The sequence below is a fragment of the Rhinatrema bivittatum genome, chromosome 8 (genome assembly GCF_901001135.1).
Source record: "Rhinatrema bivittatum chromosome 8, aRhiBiv1.1, whole genome shotgun sequence".
NCBI lineage: Eukaryota > Metazoa > Chordata > Amphibia > Gymnophiona > Rhinatrematidae > Rhinatrema > Rhinatrema bivittatum.
In genome coordinates, this window is record NC_042622.1 from 2,581,022 (window position 1) to 2,603,344 (window position 22,323).

General features: G+C 49.1%; 1 protein-coding gene across 1 annotated transcript in view; it reads right to left on the bottom strand.

Annotated features, from left to right (window-relative positions):
* Nucleotides 1–22,323, bottom strand: part of MYLK2 (myosin light chain kinase 2) — a gene marked incomplete in the record, with an annotated part of 96,273 nt that overhangs the window by 70,967 nt on the left and 2,983 nt on the right. The window contains 2 exon segments of the mRNA XM_029611028.1: nucleotides 8,773–8,957; nucleotides 14,695–14,974. Coding sequence (XP_029466888.1) covers nucleotides 8,773–8,957; nucleotides 14,695–14,974 — 465 coding nt within the window.

Consider the following 22,323-nt stretch of genomic DNA (forward strand, 5'->3'; position numbering starts at 1 on the left):
GCTCACTTCCTGGCCTACCCATGGTGAGGCTGATGGCCCTTCCGGGACTGCCCCCTATAAAAGATCTTCAGAGCTGATACATCATCGCCGCCGGCGCACCCCGGGACCAATTTGTCCTTTTCGCATACATTGGTGTGAGGGAAGTGCAAAGGATCGGTTAAGGGTCCTCTCATCTGGTCCAGCTCCTCTTTGACCCTGCTGACTTTAGACGCATTTAGTTTTCAGAGGTCACAACCTGGCGACAATGAGCTTGGGGTTCCTTCAGACTCTCATCTCTCACCCCCTCGGGCAGCCTTCGGTCTGGTGCTTCACCCCCTCACCGCGCGTGACGGCCAAGGACCAGCGGTTGTTGGTTCAGCAAAGTCTGAACGAATGTCTCTTCAGCCACTCTGGGCTGCCGTTTCACTTTTCTTCAGGAATGGACTCCATGCTTGCGACTTTGGGAATTGAGCAGATAGAATTGCTGTGGTAGAAGGGAAGTGTTCTTTGTTGCAGGGCACTAATACGTTTCTTGTGAAAGATAACTTAATTTTACATCATAGAGTGGAGACCTTAGCAAATTATTCTAGCAGGTTACATTTACATTTCATTCGTTTTCCAAAATACCCTTTAATTTCTCCTACCGAAATGTTAACAAAATTCTGCTTAGAATATCTAAAGCTCTCTAAAGATTCTATTCTGACTTTTGCTAAGGCTTTTCATTTACCTGATCGTGGACAAATGGCCACACTAGAGGCAGCATCTGATAATATTCAGCCTTCAGCTCATTTAGATCTGACGGCTTTCTTGGTGCAATCTCATCCAGAAAGGCTTCAGACTGCAATGTTGATTGCTCCATTTTCCCAAGAATCAGATCAGCACTTAATTTTAAGATTACCTTTTTGTAAGGAAAACATAAGCTAAGAGAAAAGTGTTTCTTGCAGTGAAGCAGAGAGTGATAGCTCTCAAGGCAAACTTCCTTTAAAAAATTCCCATGCAAATGTGTCATTAAGTTGGAGACAGTCAAATGCATTTTCTATGACCCCTCACAGCTGGAGAATTTCCTGCAAAATAGCAAAAGTGCTCCTGTACGATACCTGTTTGTATAATTTCTGAGTTTTCTAATAGGTTTTATTTTTTTTGGTTCACTCTCCAATAGTGGACTGAATAATCGTGGTTAGGCATTTTTCTCATTGTGCTTTCTTGCTTCTTTTTGTTGATTCTGTATATGTGCCTCCTATGTTTTCTGATGTCAAGATCTCTTGATTATTAATTATTTCAATTTAAACAAAGATAATTATTATAAAAATCAAACAAAAAATATATGTTAAATTGTATGTGAATGCCTGAAGTCTGAATAGTAAGACTGGAGTGTTAGCATGCATGGCCTGTGAAGATAAAGACTTAACTGGGCATGCCCCAAAACTGAGAGATGTGCGTGTGACTAACACATGTGCACAAGTGTCAATGTGCAAATATCTCACCTCAGGGAAAGAAGTGGTGGAATGTGGGCGGGGCATGGGTGTTCCAGGGCGGGGCCACGAGATATTCACGCAAGTAGCTACACGCCTGGGTGCACAAACACAAAATTATTTCTGCTATGGAGGCGGTATAAGTCTTTATAAAACTATTTCCAGGCATTGTTACTAGAGCTTCGGTATATAAAAAAAAAAATGCTAAATAAATAAATAAATAAATCTCTGAAGTGCTCGAGGGGTCTGGATTAACTGGGAGCAGTGTAGGCTAAAGAACCAGGTTGGTTGGGAGGATCTAACTCTAGACTGGGCAAACTGGTGGACAAACTGCTGAAACTGGTTATGGGCTAGACGCTCATCTGTTATAACATTCCCTCACTTGTGTGTCCCAAAGCCAACTTACACTGCTGTTCACGCACAAGCTTAAAATTAGGAGCACACATATGCACACCGGGACTATTTTATAACATACGTGCGTGTGTGCGCACAGGATATAAAATTGCTGCATATCTGGCTGTGCGCCCATTTACACATCTATATGTGCACCTGTTTGAAAGTTAACATCATAATACACATCTCAGAGAGACATGGTGGAAGGAGGATAACAGATGGGACAATGATGATCCCAAATTAAAAATTATATTAACATGACAGCGGAGATCAAACTGGTGGTGCTATATATAAAGGATGATATAGAGTCAAGCAGGTTAAAAGCCCTGCAGGAAACAAAATGCACTGTGGAATCCTAATGGATAGATATTTCAGATGTGATGGGTAGGAGTATAGCAGTGGGTATTTACTACCATCCAACTGGCCAAGACGAATCAACAGGCTGTAAAATGCTAGCTGAAATTAGAAAGGCAAATAAATTTTGGCAACATTGATTGGGTCAATATCTCATCAGGAAATGCTAGAGGTGTTAAGTTTCTAGATGCCATAAGTTACTGTTTCATGGAACAGCCGATCCTAGAACAGACAAGAGAGGCGGCTACTTTAGATGTAGCTCTCAGTGAAATGCAGAGAGTGATGCAAGGAGTTACTGTGATGGTGCCACTTAGCAATAGCAATCAGAATGCAATCATTTTTGACATAATCACTGGAGGGAGGATATTAAGAAAACTTCTGCATATAACTTTAAAAAGAGAAATGAGGAAAATAGAAAAAAACTAAAAGGAGCAGTTGCCAAGTTTAAAAGTTTGCACAAGGCATGAAAATTGTTTAAAAATACCATCTTGAAAGCCCAGATAAAATGTAATCCATGCATTAAACAAGGTTAAAGGAAGCCGAAACGACTGCCATCATGGTTTAATGGTGAGGTGAAAGACAGTTAAATCCAAAAGGACATCTTTTAAAAAAAATACAAAGCAGATCCCAATAAAGAAACTATGCATGAGCATAAGTACTGGTAAGTTACATGCAAAAGACAGACTAAGAATTTGAGAAGAAGCTTGCCACAAAGTCAAAAACTAATGATAAACTTTTTCCAAGTACATTCAAACTAAAAAGCCAGTGAGGGAGTGAGCTGAGCTGCTAGATAACCGAGGGGGTAAAAGGATTGCCCAGAAAATAGCAGTCTTTACTGAGGAGGATGTTTGAAACATACCTGCATCTGAAATATTCTTTAATGATGATGATTTGGAGCAAGTAAGGAAAGCAGAGTTGCTTACCTGTAACAGGTGTTCTCCAAGGACAGCAGGATGTTAGTTGTCATATCAGATGGAGCCATGATATGGAAAAATTATGTCAAAATTTCTAGAACTTTGACTTGGCCACACTGAGCATGCCCAGCATGCCCTATACCACTTGTCAACGTGGGGTCCCTCTTCAGTCTTAACATAGAATTAAAATAAAATAAAAGATAGGAGAAATCCAACTCCGCAGGGTGTCAGGCGGGTTTCGTGAGGACTAACATCCTGCTGTCCTCAGTGAACACCTGTTACCGGTAAGGAACTCTGCTTTTACCAAGGACAAGCAGGATGTTAGGCCTCACTCATGGGAAATCCCTAGCTACAGGCTGTTCCCCAACATTAAAGGGGACCAATAGAGACCCAAACCAGGTGCCACTGGGTACAGCAATAATGGTACTGTTGGTAACAGGCAGGGTGAACAGCCTGAACAGAAACAATGGGCCATAGGCTGGAACAGAGTTGGGTTCTACACCTCAAACAAGTTCTGAAGGACAGACTGGCCAAACCTAGTATCGAGTCAACCATCCCTATCCAAGCAATAGTGAGACGTAAATGTGTGAAGAGAACTCTATGTGTCAACCTTGCAGTTCTCCATAAGAACTGCTTGCAAGTGGACCACCAACATTGCCATAGCTCTAACAGAATGAGCCTTGACATGGCCCTCAAGATGCTGTCCTGCCTGGACATAACAGAAGGAAATGCAGTCTGCCAGCTAATTTGATAGTGTGTTTGACAATGGCAAACCTATTTCTATCAAAAGAAACAAAAAGTTGTGTGGACTGCCTATGAGCTTCTGTTTACTCCAGATAGAAAGCTTATGCTCTCTTGTAGTCCAAACTGTGCAGAGCTTGTTCGCCTTTGTCTGAATGGGGCCTGGTAAAGAATGTTGGCAGAACGATGGACTGGTTAAGATGGAAGTCCGATACCACCTTAGGCAGGAACTTAGGGTGCGTACATAAGACCACCCTTTTATAAAAAAAAAACAAAACGTAGTGTAAGATGAATAAGTCACTAAGGCCTGGAGCTCGCTGACCCTGCATGCTGAAGTGACAGCCACCAAAAATACGACCTTCCAGGTCAGGTACTTCAAGTCACAGGTGTGTAGTGGCTCAAAAGGAGCTTTCATAAGCTGAGTTAACACCACAATGAAGTACCAAAACACAGCAGGAGGCCTTAGGGGAGGCTTCAACTGAAACAGACCCACATGAAATGAACAACTATAGGCTGTACAGAGATGGGTGTACTATCTTCACCATGGTGGTATGCACCAATTGCACTCAGATGAACTCTATCAGAGTTTGTCTTCAAGCCAGCTGTTGATAGGTGTAGAAAGTAATTAAGCAGTTTTTGTGTTTGGGCAGAAGAAAGGATCTAGGGCCTTCAGCTCACATCACATGGAAACCTTCTCTTTTTCAGTCCATATGACTTTCTAGTGGAAGGCTTTCTAGAAGCCATCAGGACCTGAGCACACCCTCTGAAAGACAGAGTGGTTGCAGATTTAATTTTTCAACATCCAGGCTGTAGGCAACAAGGCCTGGAGGTTTGGATGTCTCAGGCTGCCTTGATCTTGCATGATGAGCTCTTGGGAAGTCCCCAGATTGATAGGTCTCCAGATGGTTAACTCCTGCAGAAGTGGAAACCAGACCTGTCTCGGCCAGTAAGGGGCTATGAGAATCATAGTCCCTTTGTCTTTACAAAGCTTCAAGAGAGTCTTCGCTATCAAGGGAATCTGAGGATATGTGTATAGAAGACCTTTGTCCCAGTGTTGGGCAAGGGCATCTGCCAAGGGCATTTTGCCAAGTGTCCTGTACAGGAAGCAGAACTGAGGGACTTTCCTGTTCCAAGGATCTGCGACAAGGTCCACATCTGGGCTTCCCTAGAGGCAGAAGATCAAATCCACAACCCCTTGGTCCAGAGATCATTCATGGGGTTTGAAGACCTGACTCAGTCTGTCCACTAACACATTCTCTGTTCTGGCCAGGTATGTGGCCCTGAACACCATCCCATGGGAGAGTCCAAAACCACAAGTGAACCGCTTCCTGACACAAGAGGTATGAACCTGTACTGCCCTCTTGTTGACATACCACATCGCCACTTGGTTGTCAGTTGCAATCAGGATGACTTTGTTGGCAGCCAATCTCTGAAAACCCCTAGTGCGAATCTGATCACTTGGAGCTCCAGGAAATTGACTTGGCAACAATTTTCCTGGGCAGACCAGAGACCCTGAATGCTGAGCCCATCTATATGAGCTCCCCAACCCAGGGTGGATCCATCCATGGTTAGGACAATTTGAAAAGAGATCCCCCATTCCAGATTTGAATGTACCTGCCACCAGGACAAGGAGTCTCGGAGGGTCGAGGTGAATCAGAAGCAATCCGGGAGATTCTACATGGCCTGACGCCACTGTGACCTCAGAATCCATTGGGTCTTTCGCATGTACAAACGTGCCAAGGGAGTGACATGAACTGTCACGGCCATGTGGCCCAATGATCTCAACATGTGCCAAGCCGACACCTGCTGACTCTGTTGAATCTCTGCCACTATGGTCATCAGATTGATGGCCCTTTGCTGAGTCAGAAAGGCCTTGGCCTGAACCATGTCTAGCAGAGCTCCTATGAAGTCCAATTGAGGTGACGGGCTGAGATGGGACTTTGCTTAGTTGATGACCTTAGTGACTCCAACATCCGGATGGTCAAGCATATGGACCTGATGGCCTCTGCCTGAGAGGTGCTCTTGACCAGCCAATCATCCAGATAGGGAAAATGTACACCCCCATCCTGCAAAGGTAAGCTGCCATCACGGCCAGGCATTTTGTAAAAACATATGGGTTGACGCTAGCCCAAATACAATACGCGATACGGGAAGTGCTGTTTTCCCACCATGAATCTAAGATACTTTCAGTAGATGTATGCATGTAGATGTATGCATCTTTCAGTGCGAGGGAATATAGCCAGTCCCCTTTTTGTAGAAAAGGGATCAAGGTGCCCAGGGAAAACATCTTGAACTTTTCCTTTTCAAGCAATCCATTCAAAGCCCAATATATCTGTATGCTGAACATACATATAGATAAGCATAGTTTAATGTGACAAAGCCAATATGGATTTAGCCAAGGGAAGTCTTGCCTCACAAATTTGCTATATTATTTTGAGAGTGTAAATAAACATGTGGATAAAGATGAGCCAGCTGATACAGTGCATCTGGATTTCCAGAAAGCATTTGACAAAGTCCATCATGAGAGACGTCTTAGGAAACTAGAAAGCCATGGGATAGGTGGCAGTGTCTTATTGTGGATTGCCAACTGGTTAAAAGATAGAAAACGGAGTAGGACTAAATGGTAAATTTTCCCAATAGAAAAAGGTGAATAATGTAGTGCCCCATGGATCTGTTCTGGGACTGATGATTTTTATCTGGAACGTGATTAATAAATGCTAATAAATAAATGACCTGGAAATGGGAACAACATCAAATTTGCTGATGACAAAATTATTCCAAGTTGTCAAATCACAAGAGGATTTGAGAAATTGCATGAGGACCTTGCAACACTGGGAGACTGGGCATGCAAATGGCAAATGAAATTTAATGTGGACAAGGGCAAAGTGATGCACTTAGAGAAGAGAAACCCAAATTATAGCTCCACAATGCAAGGTTCCACATTAGGAGTCACCACTCATGAAAAGATGTCATCAATGTAAATACATTGAAATCTTCTGCTCAGTGTGCAGCAGCAGCAGCCAAGAAAGCAAATAGAGTGCTAGGGATTATTAGGAAAGGAATGGAGAATAAAACAGAGAATATCATAATGCCTCTGTATCACTCCATGGTGCATCCTCATCTTGTGTTCATATATCATACACAAACAGAATGCTGGGGAGTATTAGGAAAGGAATGGAGAATAAAACAGAGAATCTCATAATGTCTCTGTATCACTCCATGGTGCATCCTCATCTTGTGTTCATATATCATACACAAACAGAATGCTGGGGATTATTAGGAAAGGAATGGAGAATAAAACAGAGAATATCATGATGTCTCTGTATCACTCCATGGTGCATCCTCATCTTGTGTTCATATATCATACACAAACAGAATGCTGGGGATTATTAGGAAAGGAATGGAGAATAAAACAGAGAATATCATAATGTCTCTGTATCACTCCATGATGCAACCTCATCTTGTGTTCATATATCATACACAAACAGAATGCTGGGGATTATTAGGAAAGGAATGGAGAATAAAACAGAGAATATCATAATGCCTCTGTATCACTCCATGGTGCATCCTCATCTTGTGTTCATATATCATACACAAACAGAATGCTGGGGATTATTAGGAAAGGAATGGAGAATAAAACAGAGAATATCATAATGCCTCTGTATCACTCCATGATGCAACCTCATCTTGTGTTCATATATCATACACAAACAGAATGCTGGGGATTATTAGGAAAGGAATGGAGAATAAAACAGAGAATATCATAATGCCTCTGTATCACTCCATGGTGCATCCTCATCTTGAGTATTGTGTGCAGCTCTGGTCACCGCATCTCAAGAAAGATAAAGCAGAATTAGAAAAGGTACAGAGAAGGGCGACCAAGATGATAAAGGGGATGGAACAGCTCCCCTATGAGGAAAGACTAAAGAGGTTAGGACTCTTCAACTTGGAGAAGAGACGGCTTAGGGGGGATATGATAGAGGTCTTTAAGATCATGAGAGGTCTAGAACGGGTAGATGTGAATCTGTTATTTACACTTTCGGATAATAGAAGGACTAGGGGGCACTTCATGAAGTTAGCAAGTAACACATTTAAAACTAATCGGACAAAGTTCTTTTTCACTCAACACTCAATAAAGCTCTGAAATTTGTTGCCAGAGGATGTGGTTAGTGCAGTTAGTGTAGCTGGGTTTAAAAAAGGTTTGGATAAGTTCTTGGAGAAGTCCATTAACTGCTATTAATCAAATTTACTTAGGGAATAGCCACTACTATTAATTGCATCAGTAGCATGGGATCTTCTTGGTGTTTGGGTAATTGCCAGGTTCTTGTGGCCTGATTTTGGCCTCTGTTGGAAACAGGATGCTGGGCTTGATAGATCCTTGGTCTGACCCAGCATGGCAAGTTCTTATGTTCTTAAATGTGCTAGCTCTATTGCTGAGGGAGTTTCTGTGGATACAGTGTGTTACAGAAGTGAAGGTGCATGGCTTATATGGAGATTATGCCCCGTCCTGTATGGATTACATATCCAAATGCTATCTCAGCTATAAATTTTATTCCTCTTGTAGGGTTTTTTCAAATGCTATTTTTGATTGGGACTCTCTCGTGTTGCATCTTTTATACCAATGTAAAGGTTGAAAGGAGGAAGTGAAAAGTCTCTCTCTCTCTCACGCTTCAGATTATTAGTAAGCAGTAATTCCCTGCTGCGCTTCTGCCTTTCTTTCTGGTTAATTGTTCACTTCAACTTGGTGTCTTTTGATTAACGGAAGAGGTGGTGCGATGTGTGCAGATGTGGCCCTCCCTGCGTCACTGACTCCCGATCTCCTCAGCAGAACGTGCTCATTAATCGGTAATCTCGGAAGAGCGGTAAGGATTGGGGATTTCAAGCAGCAGCTCAGAATGCTTCATCTTTTTTGCTTTTACCTATGATATGAAAATAGTCTCCTCCGTCAGCCCCCTCTGTGCTGGCAGCAGCTGGGCCTGGGTCCCCCTGCTCACTTTCTGGACTGTACTCCTCTCGGGTGCCAGAATCTGCAGCCTGACAGGTCATGGGGACGTCCGCCTGCCCTTCTCGCTCTGCTGCAGCAGCCTCACCTTCCAGCTCTGGTCTGAAACATTGTAGAAAAGAGGAAGGACATTACATCCAGCACTTGACTTCTACATGTGCACTTTCTAAGACACATCCCAGCCTCCCTGCTCACTCACAGCGCTCCCAACACCGGCCTAGCCCCTCCTCCTTTGGCAATCAACCTTCCCGTTGGTGAGCCCTTTAGCAGGCCACTTAACCAAGGCCATTTTTGGGGGAGGGACGGTGGATGGGACCAGCACGACAGCAGAGCCAATCTTTACTCTTCGGGGAAGATACACCCCTTGGCTCGAAGGCCTGCCACACCAGAACCCTGCAGGGAACTGAGAGCACTGCCTGAGGGAGCTCGAAGGAGCCGGAGACCAGACCTGCTCTCGGGAGATCAAGAGACAATCTGTGGAGCTCCACCTCTGCTGGAGACAGAGAATTACTGGAGCTTGCCTCAGCCACATGAAAATCTGGGGAAGTGTGGTCTTTGTCTCCTTCAGCTGTGGAGAGAGGGATAAGGAAACCATTATTAAGGTGGACTTGGGAAAATGCACTACTTATCCCTGGAATAAGCAGCGTGGAATCTGTCGATCTTCTGGGATCCTGCCAGGTACCTCTGACCTGGCTTGGCCACTGTTGGAAACAGGATACTGGGTTTGATGGACCCTTGGTCTGACCCAGTATGGCAAACCTTATATTTTTAAAAAACTTCCCTGAAAGGTTCTCCTTTTCAAAAAAACAGCTTTTGGAAGTTTCAGGGAAGTTTCTAGAAAGAGGAACACAAGGGAGAGCCTTCTTTACTAACCCTGGGGCTCTGCCTCTTCCCGTCCTCGCGATCAGAACAGGAAAAAGAGAAACCTATGAAACGTCAGGAGTTTTTCCCAGTGCTCGTGTGACCCGCTCTCCGTTTACCTGCAGCACTCAGGGGAGGTGACACTTCTACCTGAGATTGTAATTTTCACTCCTGCAACGGCTGCACCCAAGATTTAACTTCCTGCCCAGGCACTGATGAGCCCTCCCGCGTCCTGGAGGAGAAGCAGCCCCGGCTTCACACAACATTTCAGGGAGAGAAGGCAGCTCACGTCAAAACTGCCTCTTCCCTTGCTCAGTCTTGGAGGAGGACTCTTAATATAGATTAAGGGTAAGAACAAGCGTTTCCAGGGCTGCTCAGTTCTCTCTCGGCTCCGCTTGGCAAAGAGGAGGCAAACATCAGAGTTTCTGGAAGGAGAGCTGCCCTTAAAGAGTTTCACTGGGAGAGATTCATGGCAATTGGAGAGAAAAGAAATTATTTCCAGGGTGTCAGGGAGACGGAGAGCAGCTCCCAGAGAGCCTGCATCCCACAATCATTTACTGCACTTCAGGGAGGCTTCCCTCAGCTTTTGTGGCAGGTAAAATGTGACAACTCATGAAAAACCCTGCCAGTCTCTCTCCTTTTACTTCTCCATAGTGACTCGGACATTAAATCCGAGAGGCTGGCTCTCTGCTTTTATAAGCACAGGGCCACCTTTTTCTGACGACCGTGAAGGTTAAGAGACGGGGCCTCGCCAGTGATGAGGCGGCCTGGGGGGGGTCTCGCCAGTGATGAGGCGGCCTGGGGGGGGTCTCTCCAGTGATGAGGCGGCCTGGGGGGGTCTCGCCAGCGATGAGGCGGCCTGGGGGGGTCTCACCAGTGATGAGGCGGCCTGGGGGAGGCCTCGCCAGTGATGAGGCGGCCTGGGGGGGGTCTCGCCAGTGATGAGGCGGCCTGGGGGGGCCTCGCCAGTGATGAGGCGGCCCGGGGGGGTCTCGCCAGTGATGAGGCGGCCTGGGGGGGTCTCGCCAGTGATGAGGCGGCCTGGGGGGGTCTCGCCAGCGATGGGGGGTCTCGCCAGTGATGAGGCGGCCTGGGGGGGTCTCGCCAGTGATGAGGCGGCCTGGGGGGGTCTCGCCAGTGATGAGGCGGCCTGGGGGGGCCTCGCCAGTGATGAGGCGGCCTGGGGGGGGTCTCACCAGTGATGAGGCGGCCTGGGGGGGTCTCGCCAGCGATGAGGCGGCCTGGGGGGGGTCTCACCAGTGATGAGGCGGCCGGGGGGGGGCCTCGCCAGCGATGAGGCGGCCTGGGGGGGGGCCTCGCCAGTGATGAGGCGGCCTGGGGGGGGTCTCGCCAGCGATGAGGCGGCCTGGGGGGGGCCTCGCCAGTGATGAGGCGGCCTGGGGGGGTCTCGCCAGTGATGAGGCGGCCTGGGGGGGTCTCGCCAGTGATGAGGCGGCCTGGGGGGGGTCTCACCAGTGATGAGGCGGCCTGGGGGGGGCCTCGCCAGTGATGAGGCGGCCTGGGGGGGTCTCGCCAGTGATGAGGCGGCCTGGGGGGGGGTCTCGCCAGTGATGAGGCGGCCTGGGGGGGGCCTCGCCAGTGATGAGGTGCCTGGGGGGGTCTCGCCAGTGATGAGGCGGCCTGGGGGGGGCCTCACCAGTGATGAGGCGGCCTGGGGGGGCCTCGCCAGTGATGAGGCGGCCTGGGGGGGGTCTCGCCAGCGATGAGGCGGCCTGGGGGGTCTCGCCAGCGATGAGGCGGCCTGGGGGGGTCTCACCAGTGATGAGGCGGCCTGGGGGGGGCCTCGCCAGTGATGAGGCGGCCTGGGGGGGTCTCGCCAGTGATGAGGCGGCCCTGGGGGGGGTCTCACCAGTGATGAGGCGGCCCTGGGGGGGTCTCGCCAGTGATGAGGTGGCCTGGGGGGGGGTCTCGCCAGCGATGAGGCGGCCTGGGGGGGGCCTCGCCAGTGATGAGGCGGCCTGGGGGGGCCTCGCCAGTGATGAGGCGGCCTGGGGGGGGCCTCGCCAGTGATGAGGCGGCCTGGGGGGGGCCTCGCCAGTGATGAGGCGGCCTGGGGGGGGCCTCGCCAGTGATGAGGCGGCCTGGGGGGGGCCTCGCCAGTGATGAGGCGGCCTGGGGGGGGCCTCGCCAGTGATGAGGCGGCCTGGGGGGGGCCTCGCCAGTGATGAGGCGGCCTGGGGGGGGCCTCGCCAGTGATGAGGCGGCCTGGGGGGGTCTCGCCAGTGATGAGGCGGCCTGGGGGGGGTCTCGCCAGTGATGAGGCGGCCTGGGGGGGGGCCTCGCCAGTGATGAGGCGGCCTGGGGGGGTCTCGCCAGTGATGAGGCGGCCTGGGGGGGGCCTCGCCAGTGATGAGGGGGCCTGGGGGGGCCCCGCCAGTGATGAGGCGGCCTGGGGGGGTCTCGCCAGCGATGAGGCGGCCTGGGGGGGTCTCGCCAGCGATGAGGCGGCCTGGGGGGGGGTCTCACCAGTGATGAGGCGGCCTGGGGGGGGTCTCGCCAGTGATGAGGCGGCCTGGGGGGGTCTCGCCAGTGATGAGGCGGCCTGGGGGGGGTCTCACCAGTGATGAGGCGGCCTGGGGGGGTCTCGCCAGTGATGAGGTGGCCTGGGGGGGGGTCTCGCCAGCGATGAGGCGGCCTGGGGGGGGCCTCGCCAGTGATGAGGCGGCCTGGGGGGGCCTCGCCAGTGATGAGGCGGCCTGGGGGGGTCTCGCCAGCGATGAGGCGGCCTGGGGGGGGTCTCGCCAGTGATGAGGCGGCCTGGGGGGGGTCTCACCAGTGATGAGGCGGCCTGGGGGGGGCCTCGCCAGTGATGAGGCGGCCTGGGGGGGTCTCGCCAGTGATGAGGCGGCCTGGGGGGGGTCTCGCCAGTGATGAGGCGGCCTGGGGGGGCCTCGCCAGTGATGAGGTGGCCTGGGGGGGGCCTCGCCAGTGATGAGGTGGCCTGGGGGGGCCTCGCCAGTGATGAGGCGGCCTGGGGGGGGTCTCGCCAGCGATGAGGCGGCCTGGGGGGGTCTCGCCAGTGATGAGGCGGCCTGGGGGGGGTCTCGCCAGTGATGAGGCGGCCTGGGGGGGTCTCGCCAGTGATGAGGCGGCCTGGGGGGGTCTCGCCAGCGATGGGGGGTCTCGCCAGCGATGAGGCGGCCTGGGGGGGCCTCGCCAGTGATGAGGCGGCCTGGGGGGGTCTCGCCAGCGATGAGGCGGCCTGGGGGGGTCTCGCCAGTGATGAGGCGGCCTGGGGGGGTCTCGCCAGCGATGGGGGGTCTCGCCAGCGATGAGGCGGCCTGGGGGGGGGCCTCGCCAGTGATGAGGCGGCCTGGGGGGGGCCTCGCCAGTGATGAGGCGGCCTGGGGGGGGCCTCGCCAGCGATGAGGCGGCCTGGGGGGGGTCTCGCCAGTGATGAGGCGGCCTGGGGGGGGTCTCACCAGTGATGAGGCGGCCTGGGGGGGTCTCACCAGTGATGAGGCGGCCTGGGGGGGGTCTCACCAGTGATGAGGCGGCCTGGGGGGGCCTCGCCAGTGATGAGGCGGCCTGGGGGGGGTCTCGCCAGTGATGAGGCGGCCTGGGGGGGTCTCGCCAGCGATGAGGCGGCCTGGGGGGGTCTCGCCAGTGATGAGGCGGCCTGGGGGGGCCTCGCCAGTGATGAGGCGGCCTGGGGGGGCCTCGCCAGTGATGAGGCGGCCTGGGGGGGGTCTCGCCAGTGATGAGGCGGCCTGGGGGGTCTCGCCAGCGATGAGGCGGCCTGGGGGGGTCTCTCCAGTGATGAGGCGGCCTGGGGGGGTCTCGCCAGTGATGAGGCGGCCTGGGGGGGTCTCGCCAGCGATGAGGCGGCCTGGGGGGGGTCTCGCCAGTGATGAGGCGGCCTGGGGGGGGTCTCGCCAGTGATGAGGCGGCCTGGGGGGGTCTCGCCAGTGATGAGGCGGCCTGGGGGGGGTCTCGCCAGTGATGAGGCGGCCTGGGGGGGGCCTCGCCAGTGATGAGGCGGCCTGGGGGGGGCCTCGCCAGCGATGAGGCGGCCTGGGGGGGGGGGTCTCGCCAGCGATGAGGCGGCCTGGGGGGGGGGCCTCGCCAGCGATGAGGCGGCCGGGGGGGGGGGGTCTCGCCAGTGATGAGGCGGCCTGGGGGGGGGTCTCGCCAGTGATGAGGCGGCCGGGGGGGGTCTCGCCAGCGATGAGGCGGCCTGGGGGGGTCTCGCCAGCGATGAGGCGGCCTGGGGGGGGTCTCGCCAGCGATGAGGCGGCCTGGGGGGGTCTCGCCAGTGATGAGGCGGCCTGGGGGGGTCTCGCCAGTGATGAGGCGGCCTGGGGGGGTCTCGCCAGCGATGAGGCGGGCCTGGGGGGGGGGGGTCTCGCCAGTGATGAGGCGGCCTGGGGGGGGGGCCTCGCCAGCGATGAGGCGGCCTGGGGGGGGGGGGTCTCGCCAGTGATGAGGCGGCCTGGGGGGGGTCTCGCCAGTGATGAGGCGGCCTGGGGGGGTCTCGCCAGCGATGAGGCGGCCTGGGGGGGGCCTCGCCAGCGATGAGGCGGCCTGGGGGGGGTCTCGCCAGCGATGAGGCGGCCTGGGGGGGTCTCGCCAGTGATGAGGCGGCCTGGGGGGGGTCTCGCCAGTGATGAGGCGGCCTGGGGGGTCCGTCTTGCATTATCTTTGCATGTTGAGGCCTCCCCAGCCGTGTGCACTGCCTCCTACCTGTGATCCTGGGGCCCTCACCTGCAGCAAGGCCTCAGCCTAAATACAGCATCGTAAACTTAGAGGACTAGGACCCTTTCTCACATTTTTTGCTACTTTCTCCCCTTTTGAAGAGGAAGAATCCTATTTTAAATTCAGGAGAAAAAAAAAAAGAGCACAAATCATTTGGTAGTATTGAGTGTGTGTCAGATATTGTCAGGAAATGCTGTGCAGTCTCTGCCTGACCCTCAGCCGGGTGTTAGCACCGGCCTGAGATCTGCAGAGCAGAAAGTACCTGTGCAGGACTTGCGAATCCTCGGCTTCAGCTTTGATCTCCTCCAGCCCCACTCCCTTCTCATCCGCTTCCTGATCAGCCGTCGGGCCCGGAGCTGGCCCCTGCACACCAGGCCCCTGCTCAGTGTGAGGACACAGCTCGTTTCCCACGACGCCTTCTGCAGTTTTCACATCGCAGCCTCTTCCGTCCATGTCCTGTGCGCGTGCCCTCTGATCCTCGGGGACATCAGCTGCAGGGTCTCCGGCTTTCCCGTCCTCTTCCTCGGCCTTCAGTGGGGCCCCTACAAAAACAAGAGCAGCTTTAATAGCAGGGAACAGGGCAGCAGCTGGGAGCATGGACTTTGGCAGGGAAAGGTTAAGAGGTGATAGAGCTGCAATCTATAAATAGTGCAAAGGTCAATAGGTGCAGCGGGCCCCACTCATCCACATGAAAGGTATTTAACAACAAGAGCGATACTGACTGGCAGCCACGGGGAATCCTATACCTCTAGCACAGGGGTGGCCAAGAGCCATGGACGTCTCACTCCCACCAATATCTCTCTCCTTCCACCCCCATCCTGTTCCCGCTACTCTCCCTCCCTCATCCCATGCCCACCAGTCTCTCTTTCTCTCAATCTTCCCTCCCATTTCTTGCAGTCTCTCTCCATACCTCACCCTGTTTCCACCACCCTCCCTCTCTCAATCTCCCCACCCATTCCCTTCCATTCTCTCTCACGCTACCCCTCTTCCCTGTGCCACCAATCTCTCTCTCTGCACAGCCCCAGCAAAGCACCCCCATACCCCAATACAATGACAGGGGTTCAGCAATCCCAACACAACCCCTCCAGCATCAGCACTGCCCCCTGCTCCTATCCCCTTCCCACTCGTACCTCTGGCTCTACTGTTATCCTCCTCTCCCTCTTCATGTCCTATATCACCACCCTCCTCCTCCTCCAACAACTGGTGCTCTCTGCCAGCCCCTTCATCATCTCCCACACACCCTCCCCCATCACCACCACTGCTCCACCCCACCATCCTTGCACTTTCACAAACCCCCACTCATCTCCACTAAGTAACATTACTGAACAATTCCTGCAAAGTTAAACTGTAAATATATCACAAAACTGACGTATATTACAAAAACATATAGAAATGAATAAATACCACCTTAATATAAACCATGCTAACACAAAATCCATGTGCATTATACACATCTGATTACGTATGCATCCATGTATACATCTCATTCATACACATCCCACTTAAAGTAAGCAACTACTAATGAAGGAGAAATAAAGGATAGGAGCCCTGCCAATGTTCATTCCAGTAAACCCACATTCATGTCATCTGATTTCCTTGTTTCATCTGTGATCCATTGTTCACACATCCCTTAAGCAATGTTCCTACAACGGGCCCTGTTTCACCTATTTGGTGGCTTCTTCGGAGGGGGAGAAGTGAACCAGAGCCTGTAGTTCACTGACTCTTCTTGCAAAGGTCAGGGCAACTAAGAATAGTCCTTCCAGGTGAGATATCTCAGGTGAGTAGACTCCAGGCGGAAGTGTTAGCTGCTCTAGAACTAGAATGAGATCCCACGGGACTGATGCCTTGTGCATTGGTGGTCGGACATGTAGAATACCCTTCATGAAGTGGGAGACTAGAGGGTGATTGGATATCAGTAGGCCATGGTGGGGGTGATGGCAATCGTGCTGAAATGAACCCTCATCGAAGCCGTCGCCAGTCCTGCCTGATAAAGGGAATTATTAGAAAGGGAGTGGTAAATAAAACGGAAAATGTCATAATGCCTCTGTATCGCTCTATGGTGAGACCACACCTTGAATACTGTGTACAATTCTGGTCGCCGCATCTTAAAAGAGATATAGTTGTGATGGAGAAGGTACAGAGAAGGGCAACCAAAATGATAAGGGGAATGGAACAACTCCCCTATGAGGAAAGACTAAAGAGGTTAGGGCTGTTCAGCTTGGAGAAGAGACGACTGAGGGGGGATATGATAGAGGTGTTTAAAATCATGAGAGGTCTAGAACGGGTAGATGTGAATCGGTTATTTACTCTTTCGGATAATAGAAAGACTAGGGGGCACTCCATGAAGTTAGCATGGGGCACATTTAAAACTAATCGGAGAAAGTTCAACGCACAATTAAACTCTGGAATTTGTTGCCAGAAGATGTGGTTAGTGCAGTTAGTATAGCTGTGTTTAAAAAAGGATTGGATAAGTTCTTGGAGGAAATGTCTATTACCTGCTATTAATTGACTTAGAAAATAGCCACTGCTAATACTAGCAACGGTAACATGGAATAGACTTAGTTTTTGGGTACTTGCCAGGTTCTTATGGCCTGGTTTAGCCTCTGTTGGAAACAGGATGCTGGGCTTGATGGACCCTTGGTCTGAGGCAGCATGGCATGTTTTTATGTTCTTAATGACTGATCAATTTGAATGCCTAGATTATGGACAACTTTGGAAAGTTTGATATATTTATTATATAACAAAAGTTCTGATGGAGCAGAATCGGATGGAAATCTTGATAAATATATTATTTCTGTTTTTTTAATATTGAGTACGAGTTTATTATATGATAACCAATTCTGTATAGTGGAAGGCAAATGGGATAGAATGCATTCAGTTTCAATCCATGTTGTTTTAATTGGGAAAAAAAATTGTATGTCATCAGCATATAGTCTGTAATGAACATTGAAACTTGATAATATACAACATAGTGGTGTTAGGTAAATATTAAATAATACTGCCGATAACACCGATCCGCAGAAGTGATGGATTTCCATATGGAAGTATGGGAATCTACTTTGACTTGTAGTGTATGATTAGAAAGGAATGAGCAGAACCAATTTAGGACATTGCCTGTTAAGTCTATTGCTTTTAAACAACTTCTTAAAATATTATGGTTGATCATAATCCACGAAAGGACATCGCCACCTATCCCATGACTTTTTACTTTTCCTAGAAGCCTCTCATGAGGAACTTTGTCAAATGCCTTCTGAAAATCCAAGTACACTACATCTACCGGTTCACCTTTATCCACATGTTTATTAACTCCTTCAAAAAAATGAAGCAGATTTGTGAGGCAAGACTTGCCCTGGGTAAAGCCATGCTGACTTTGTTCCATTAAACCAAGTCTTTCTATACGTTCTGTGATTCTGATGTAGGTAGAAAGCTTAAATCCAGAACCTCCAGGGTAGCATTCTCTGAAACGCTCCCTGTTCCACGCGCAGGTCACCAGAGGCAGGCAGAGCTCCGGAGTTTCAATGCGTGGATGAGACAATGGTGCAAGGAAGAGGGATTCAGTTTTGTTAGGAACTGGACAACATTTTGGGGCAGGGGGAGACTTTTCCAAAAGGCCAGGCTTCACCTTAACCAGATTGGAACCAAGCTGCTGGCACTAACTTTAAAAAGGAGATAAAGCAGCTCTTAAACTAAAACAAGGGGAAAAGCCAATAGTCACTCAGCAGTGCATGATTTGGAGGAATGTATCATTAAAGGATGCTAATGGAACAGGAGAGTTAGAGAATCCCAACAGAGATGTTCCAATAAAAGCAAAAGTGGTCCATGTGCTTATAAGTAAAGAATCACCTGAGCTAAAGATTTCCATATTATCCCAAACAACTGAAAAGCAGGTTATTAATACAAACAAAAATCACACTTTGAAATGTCTGTATGCCAATGCCAGAAGGCTAAGAAGTAAGATGGGAGAGTTAGAGAGTATAGCAGCAAATGATGAGATTGACCTCATTGGCATCACAAAGACCTGGTGGAAGGAGGATAACCAATGGGACAGTGCTATATCAGGGTACAAATTATATCGCAATGATAGAGAGGATCAACTTGGTGGGGGTGTGGCACTTTGTTTCCGGGATACAGGGCCGGCAGAAGCACTAGGTGAATTAGGTCTGGGCCTAGGGAACTAAGAGGAGTGGGGATTCAAATCTCCACTTCTCTTTGCCGTCACCACTCACAAGAGGTAGGAGTCGGGGCTGCGACCAGGGCTGGGGGGCAGCGCAAGGCAGAAGGTGCCTAGGGTGCATAATCCCCTTAAAGCAGCCCTGCCAGGAGGGCATAAAGTACAGGACTAAATGCACAGAAGAATCTATATGGGTAGAAATCCCATGTGTGATGAGTGAGAGTATAGTAATGGGAATATACTACCATCCACCTGGCCAAAATGATGATGAAATGCTAAGAGAAATTAGGGAAGCTAACCAATTTGGCAGTGCAGTAATAATCAGAGATTTCAATTACCCCAATATTGACTGGGTAAATGAAACTTCAGGACATGCTAGAGATATAAGGTTCCTGGATGGAATAAACGACTGCTTCATGGAGCAATTGGTTCAGGAACTGATCATAGAGGAAGTTATTTTAGATCTAATTCTTAGATTTGGTGAAAAGGTTCACTTGGCAACAGTGATCATAACATGATCAAATTTGAACTAATGACTGGAAGAGGGGGAATATGTAAATCTACAGCTCTAACACTAAATTTTCAAAAGGGAAACGTTGATAAAATGAGGAAAATAAGTTAAGTGTAAAACATTGATAAGACAGGCAAAGAGAGAATTTGAAATGAAGTTGGCCATAGAGGCAAAAGCTCATAATAAAAACTTTATAAAATATATCCAACCAAGAAACCTGTGAGGGAGTCAGTTGGACCATTAGATGACCAAGGGGTTAAAGGGGCTCTTAGGGAAGATAAGGCCATTGCAGAAAGACTAAATGAATTCTTTGCTTCCGTGTCTACTAATGAGGATGTTGGGGAGATACCAGTTCCAGAGATGGTTTTCAGGGGTGATGAGTCAGATGAACTGAACTAAATTACTGTGAACTTGGAAGTTGTAGTAGGCCAGATTAACAAACTAAAGAGTGGGAAATCACCTGGACTGGATGGCATGCATCCTAGGATACTGAAGGAACTAAAAAATAAAAAATGATCCAGGAAACTATAGAACAGTGAGCCTGACTTCAGTGCTGGGAAAAATAGTGGAAACTATTCTAAAGATCAAAATCACAGAGCATATAAAAAGACATGGTCAACATGGATTTACTCAAGGCAACTCTTGCCTCACAAATCTGCTTCCTTTTTTTTTTAAGGATTTAATAAACATGTGGATAAAGATGAACCAGTAGATGTATTGCACACATTAAAAAAAGGTGGAAAGAAGGCAAAACGATTTCCGGCATGGTTAAAAGGGGAGGGGAAAGAAGCTATTTTAGCCAAAAGATCTACATTCAAAAATTGGAAGAAGGATCCAACAGAAGAAAATAGGATAATGCATAAGCGTTGGCAAGTTAAATGTAAGACATTGATAAGACAGGCTAAAAGAGAATTTGAAAAGAAGTTAGCCGTAGAGGCAAAAGCTCACAGTAAAAACTTTTTAAAATATATCCGAAGCAGAAAGCCTGTGAGGGAGTCAGTTGGACTGTTAGATGATTGAGGGGTTAAAGGGGCACTTAGAGAAGATAAGGCCATCGCGGAAAGATTAAATGATTTCTTTGCTTCGGTGTTTACTGAAGAGGATGTTGGGAAGGTACCCGTACTGGAGAAGGTTTTCATGGGTAATGATTCAGATGGACTGAACCAAATCACGGTGAACCTAGGAGATGTGGTAGGCCTGATTGACAAACTGAAGAGTAGTAAATCACCTGGACCGGATGGTATACACCCCAGAGTTCTGAAGGAACTAAATGAAATTTCAGACCTATTAGTAAAGATTTGTAACCTATCATTAAAATCATCCATTGTACCTGAAGACTGGAGGATAGCAAATATAACCCCAATATTTAAAAAGGGCTCCAGGGGCGATCTGGGAAACTACAGACCGGTTAGCCTGACTTCAGTGCCAGGAAAAATAGTGGAAAGTGTTCTAAACATCAAAATCATAGAACATATAGAAAGACCTGGTTTAATGGAACAAAGTCAGCATGGCTTTACCCAGGGCAAGTCTTGCCTCACAAATCTGCTTCACTTTTTTGAAGGAGCTAATAAACATGTGGATAAAGGTGAACCGGTAGATGTAGTATACTTGGATTTTCAGAAGGCATTTGACAAAGTTCCTCATGAGAGGCTTCTAGGAAAAGTAAAAAGTCATGGGATAAGTGGCGATGTCCTTTCGTGGATTGCAAACTGGCTAAAAGACAGGAAACAGAGAGTAGGATTAAATGGACAATTTTCTCAGTGGAAGGGAGTGGACAGTGGAGTGCCTCAGGGATCTGTATTGGGACCCTTACTTTTAAATATATTTATAAATGATCTGGAAAGAAATACGACGAGTGAGGTAATCAAATTTGCAGATGATACAAAATTGTTCAGAGTTGTTAAATCACAAGCAGATTGTGATAAATTGCAGGAAGACCTTGTGAGACTGGAAAAATTGGGCATCCAAATGGCAGATGAAATTTAATGTGGATAAGTGCAAGGTGATGCATATAGGGAAAAATAACCCATGCTATAGTTACACAATGTTGGGTTCCATATTAGATGCTACAACCCAAGAAAGAGATCTAGGTGTCATAGTGGATAACACATTGAAATCGTCGGTTCAGTGTGCTGCGGCAGTCAAAAAAGCAAACAGAATGTTGGGAATTATTAGAAAAGGAATGGTGAATAAAACGGAAAATGTCATAATGCCTCTGTATCGCTCCATGGTGAGACTGCATCTTGAATACTGTGTACAATTCTGGTCGCCGCATCTCAAAAAATATATAATTGCGATGGAGAAGGTACAGAGAAGGGCAACCAAAATGATAAGGGGGATGGAATAGCTCCCCTATGAGGAAAGACTAAAGAGGTTAGGACTTTTCAGCTTGGAGAAGAGACGGCTGAGGGGGATATGATAGAGGTGTTTAAAATCATGAGAGGACTAGAACGGGTAGATGTGAATCGGTTATTTACTCTTTCGGATAGTAGAAAGACTAGGGGGCATTCCATGAAGTTAGCATGGGGCACATTTAAGACTAATCGGAGAAAGTTATTTTTCACTCAACGCACAATAAAGCTCTGGAATTTGTTGCCAGAGGATGTGGTTAGTGCAGTTAGTGTAGCTGGGTTCAAAAAAGCTTTGGATAAGTTCTTGGAGGAGAAGTCCATTAACGGCTATTAATCAAGTTTACTTAGGGAATAGCCACTGCCATTAGCAACAGTAACATGGGATCTTCTTAGTGTTTGGGTAATTGCCAGGTTCTTATGGCCTGGATTGGCCACTGTTGGAAACAGGATGCTGGGCTTGATGGACCCTTGGTCTGACCCAGCATGGCAACTTTTTATGTTTTTATGTTCTTAAAGGCACATTAAAATGTGAAGCATTGTATGTAAGGCATGTAGCTGCAGCTTTTGTGTAACATTATCCGTCCTAGCAGGGCTGCTGATCAGTCTGGCAGCTGCACCTTGTATGTACCATCCAGAGAGCAGGAAGCAAAGAGGGAGCTGCAATAAGCCGCCTACATTTTGATGTTATCTGCCCAGAGCTGCACATGGAGCGGGATATACATTTTATCAGGACATTTGTCAGTACTGAGCCAGCACCTTTTTCCCAGAAAAAAAGCACTAAAGATGGTAAGTAAATAGTTAAAAGCAATGCGTGAATCACTGACGAAAAGTATCTGTTTCTGTATTTTACAGTGGAGG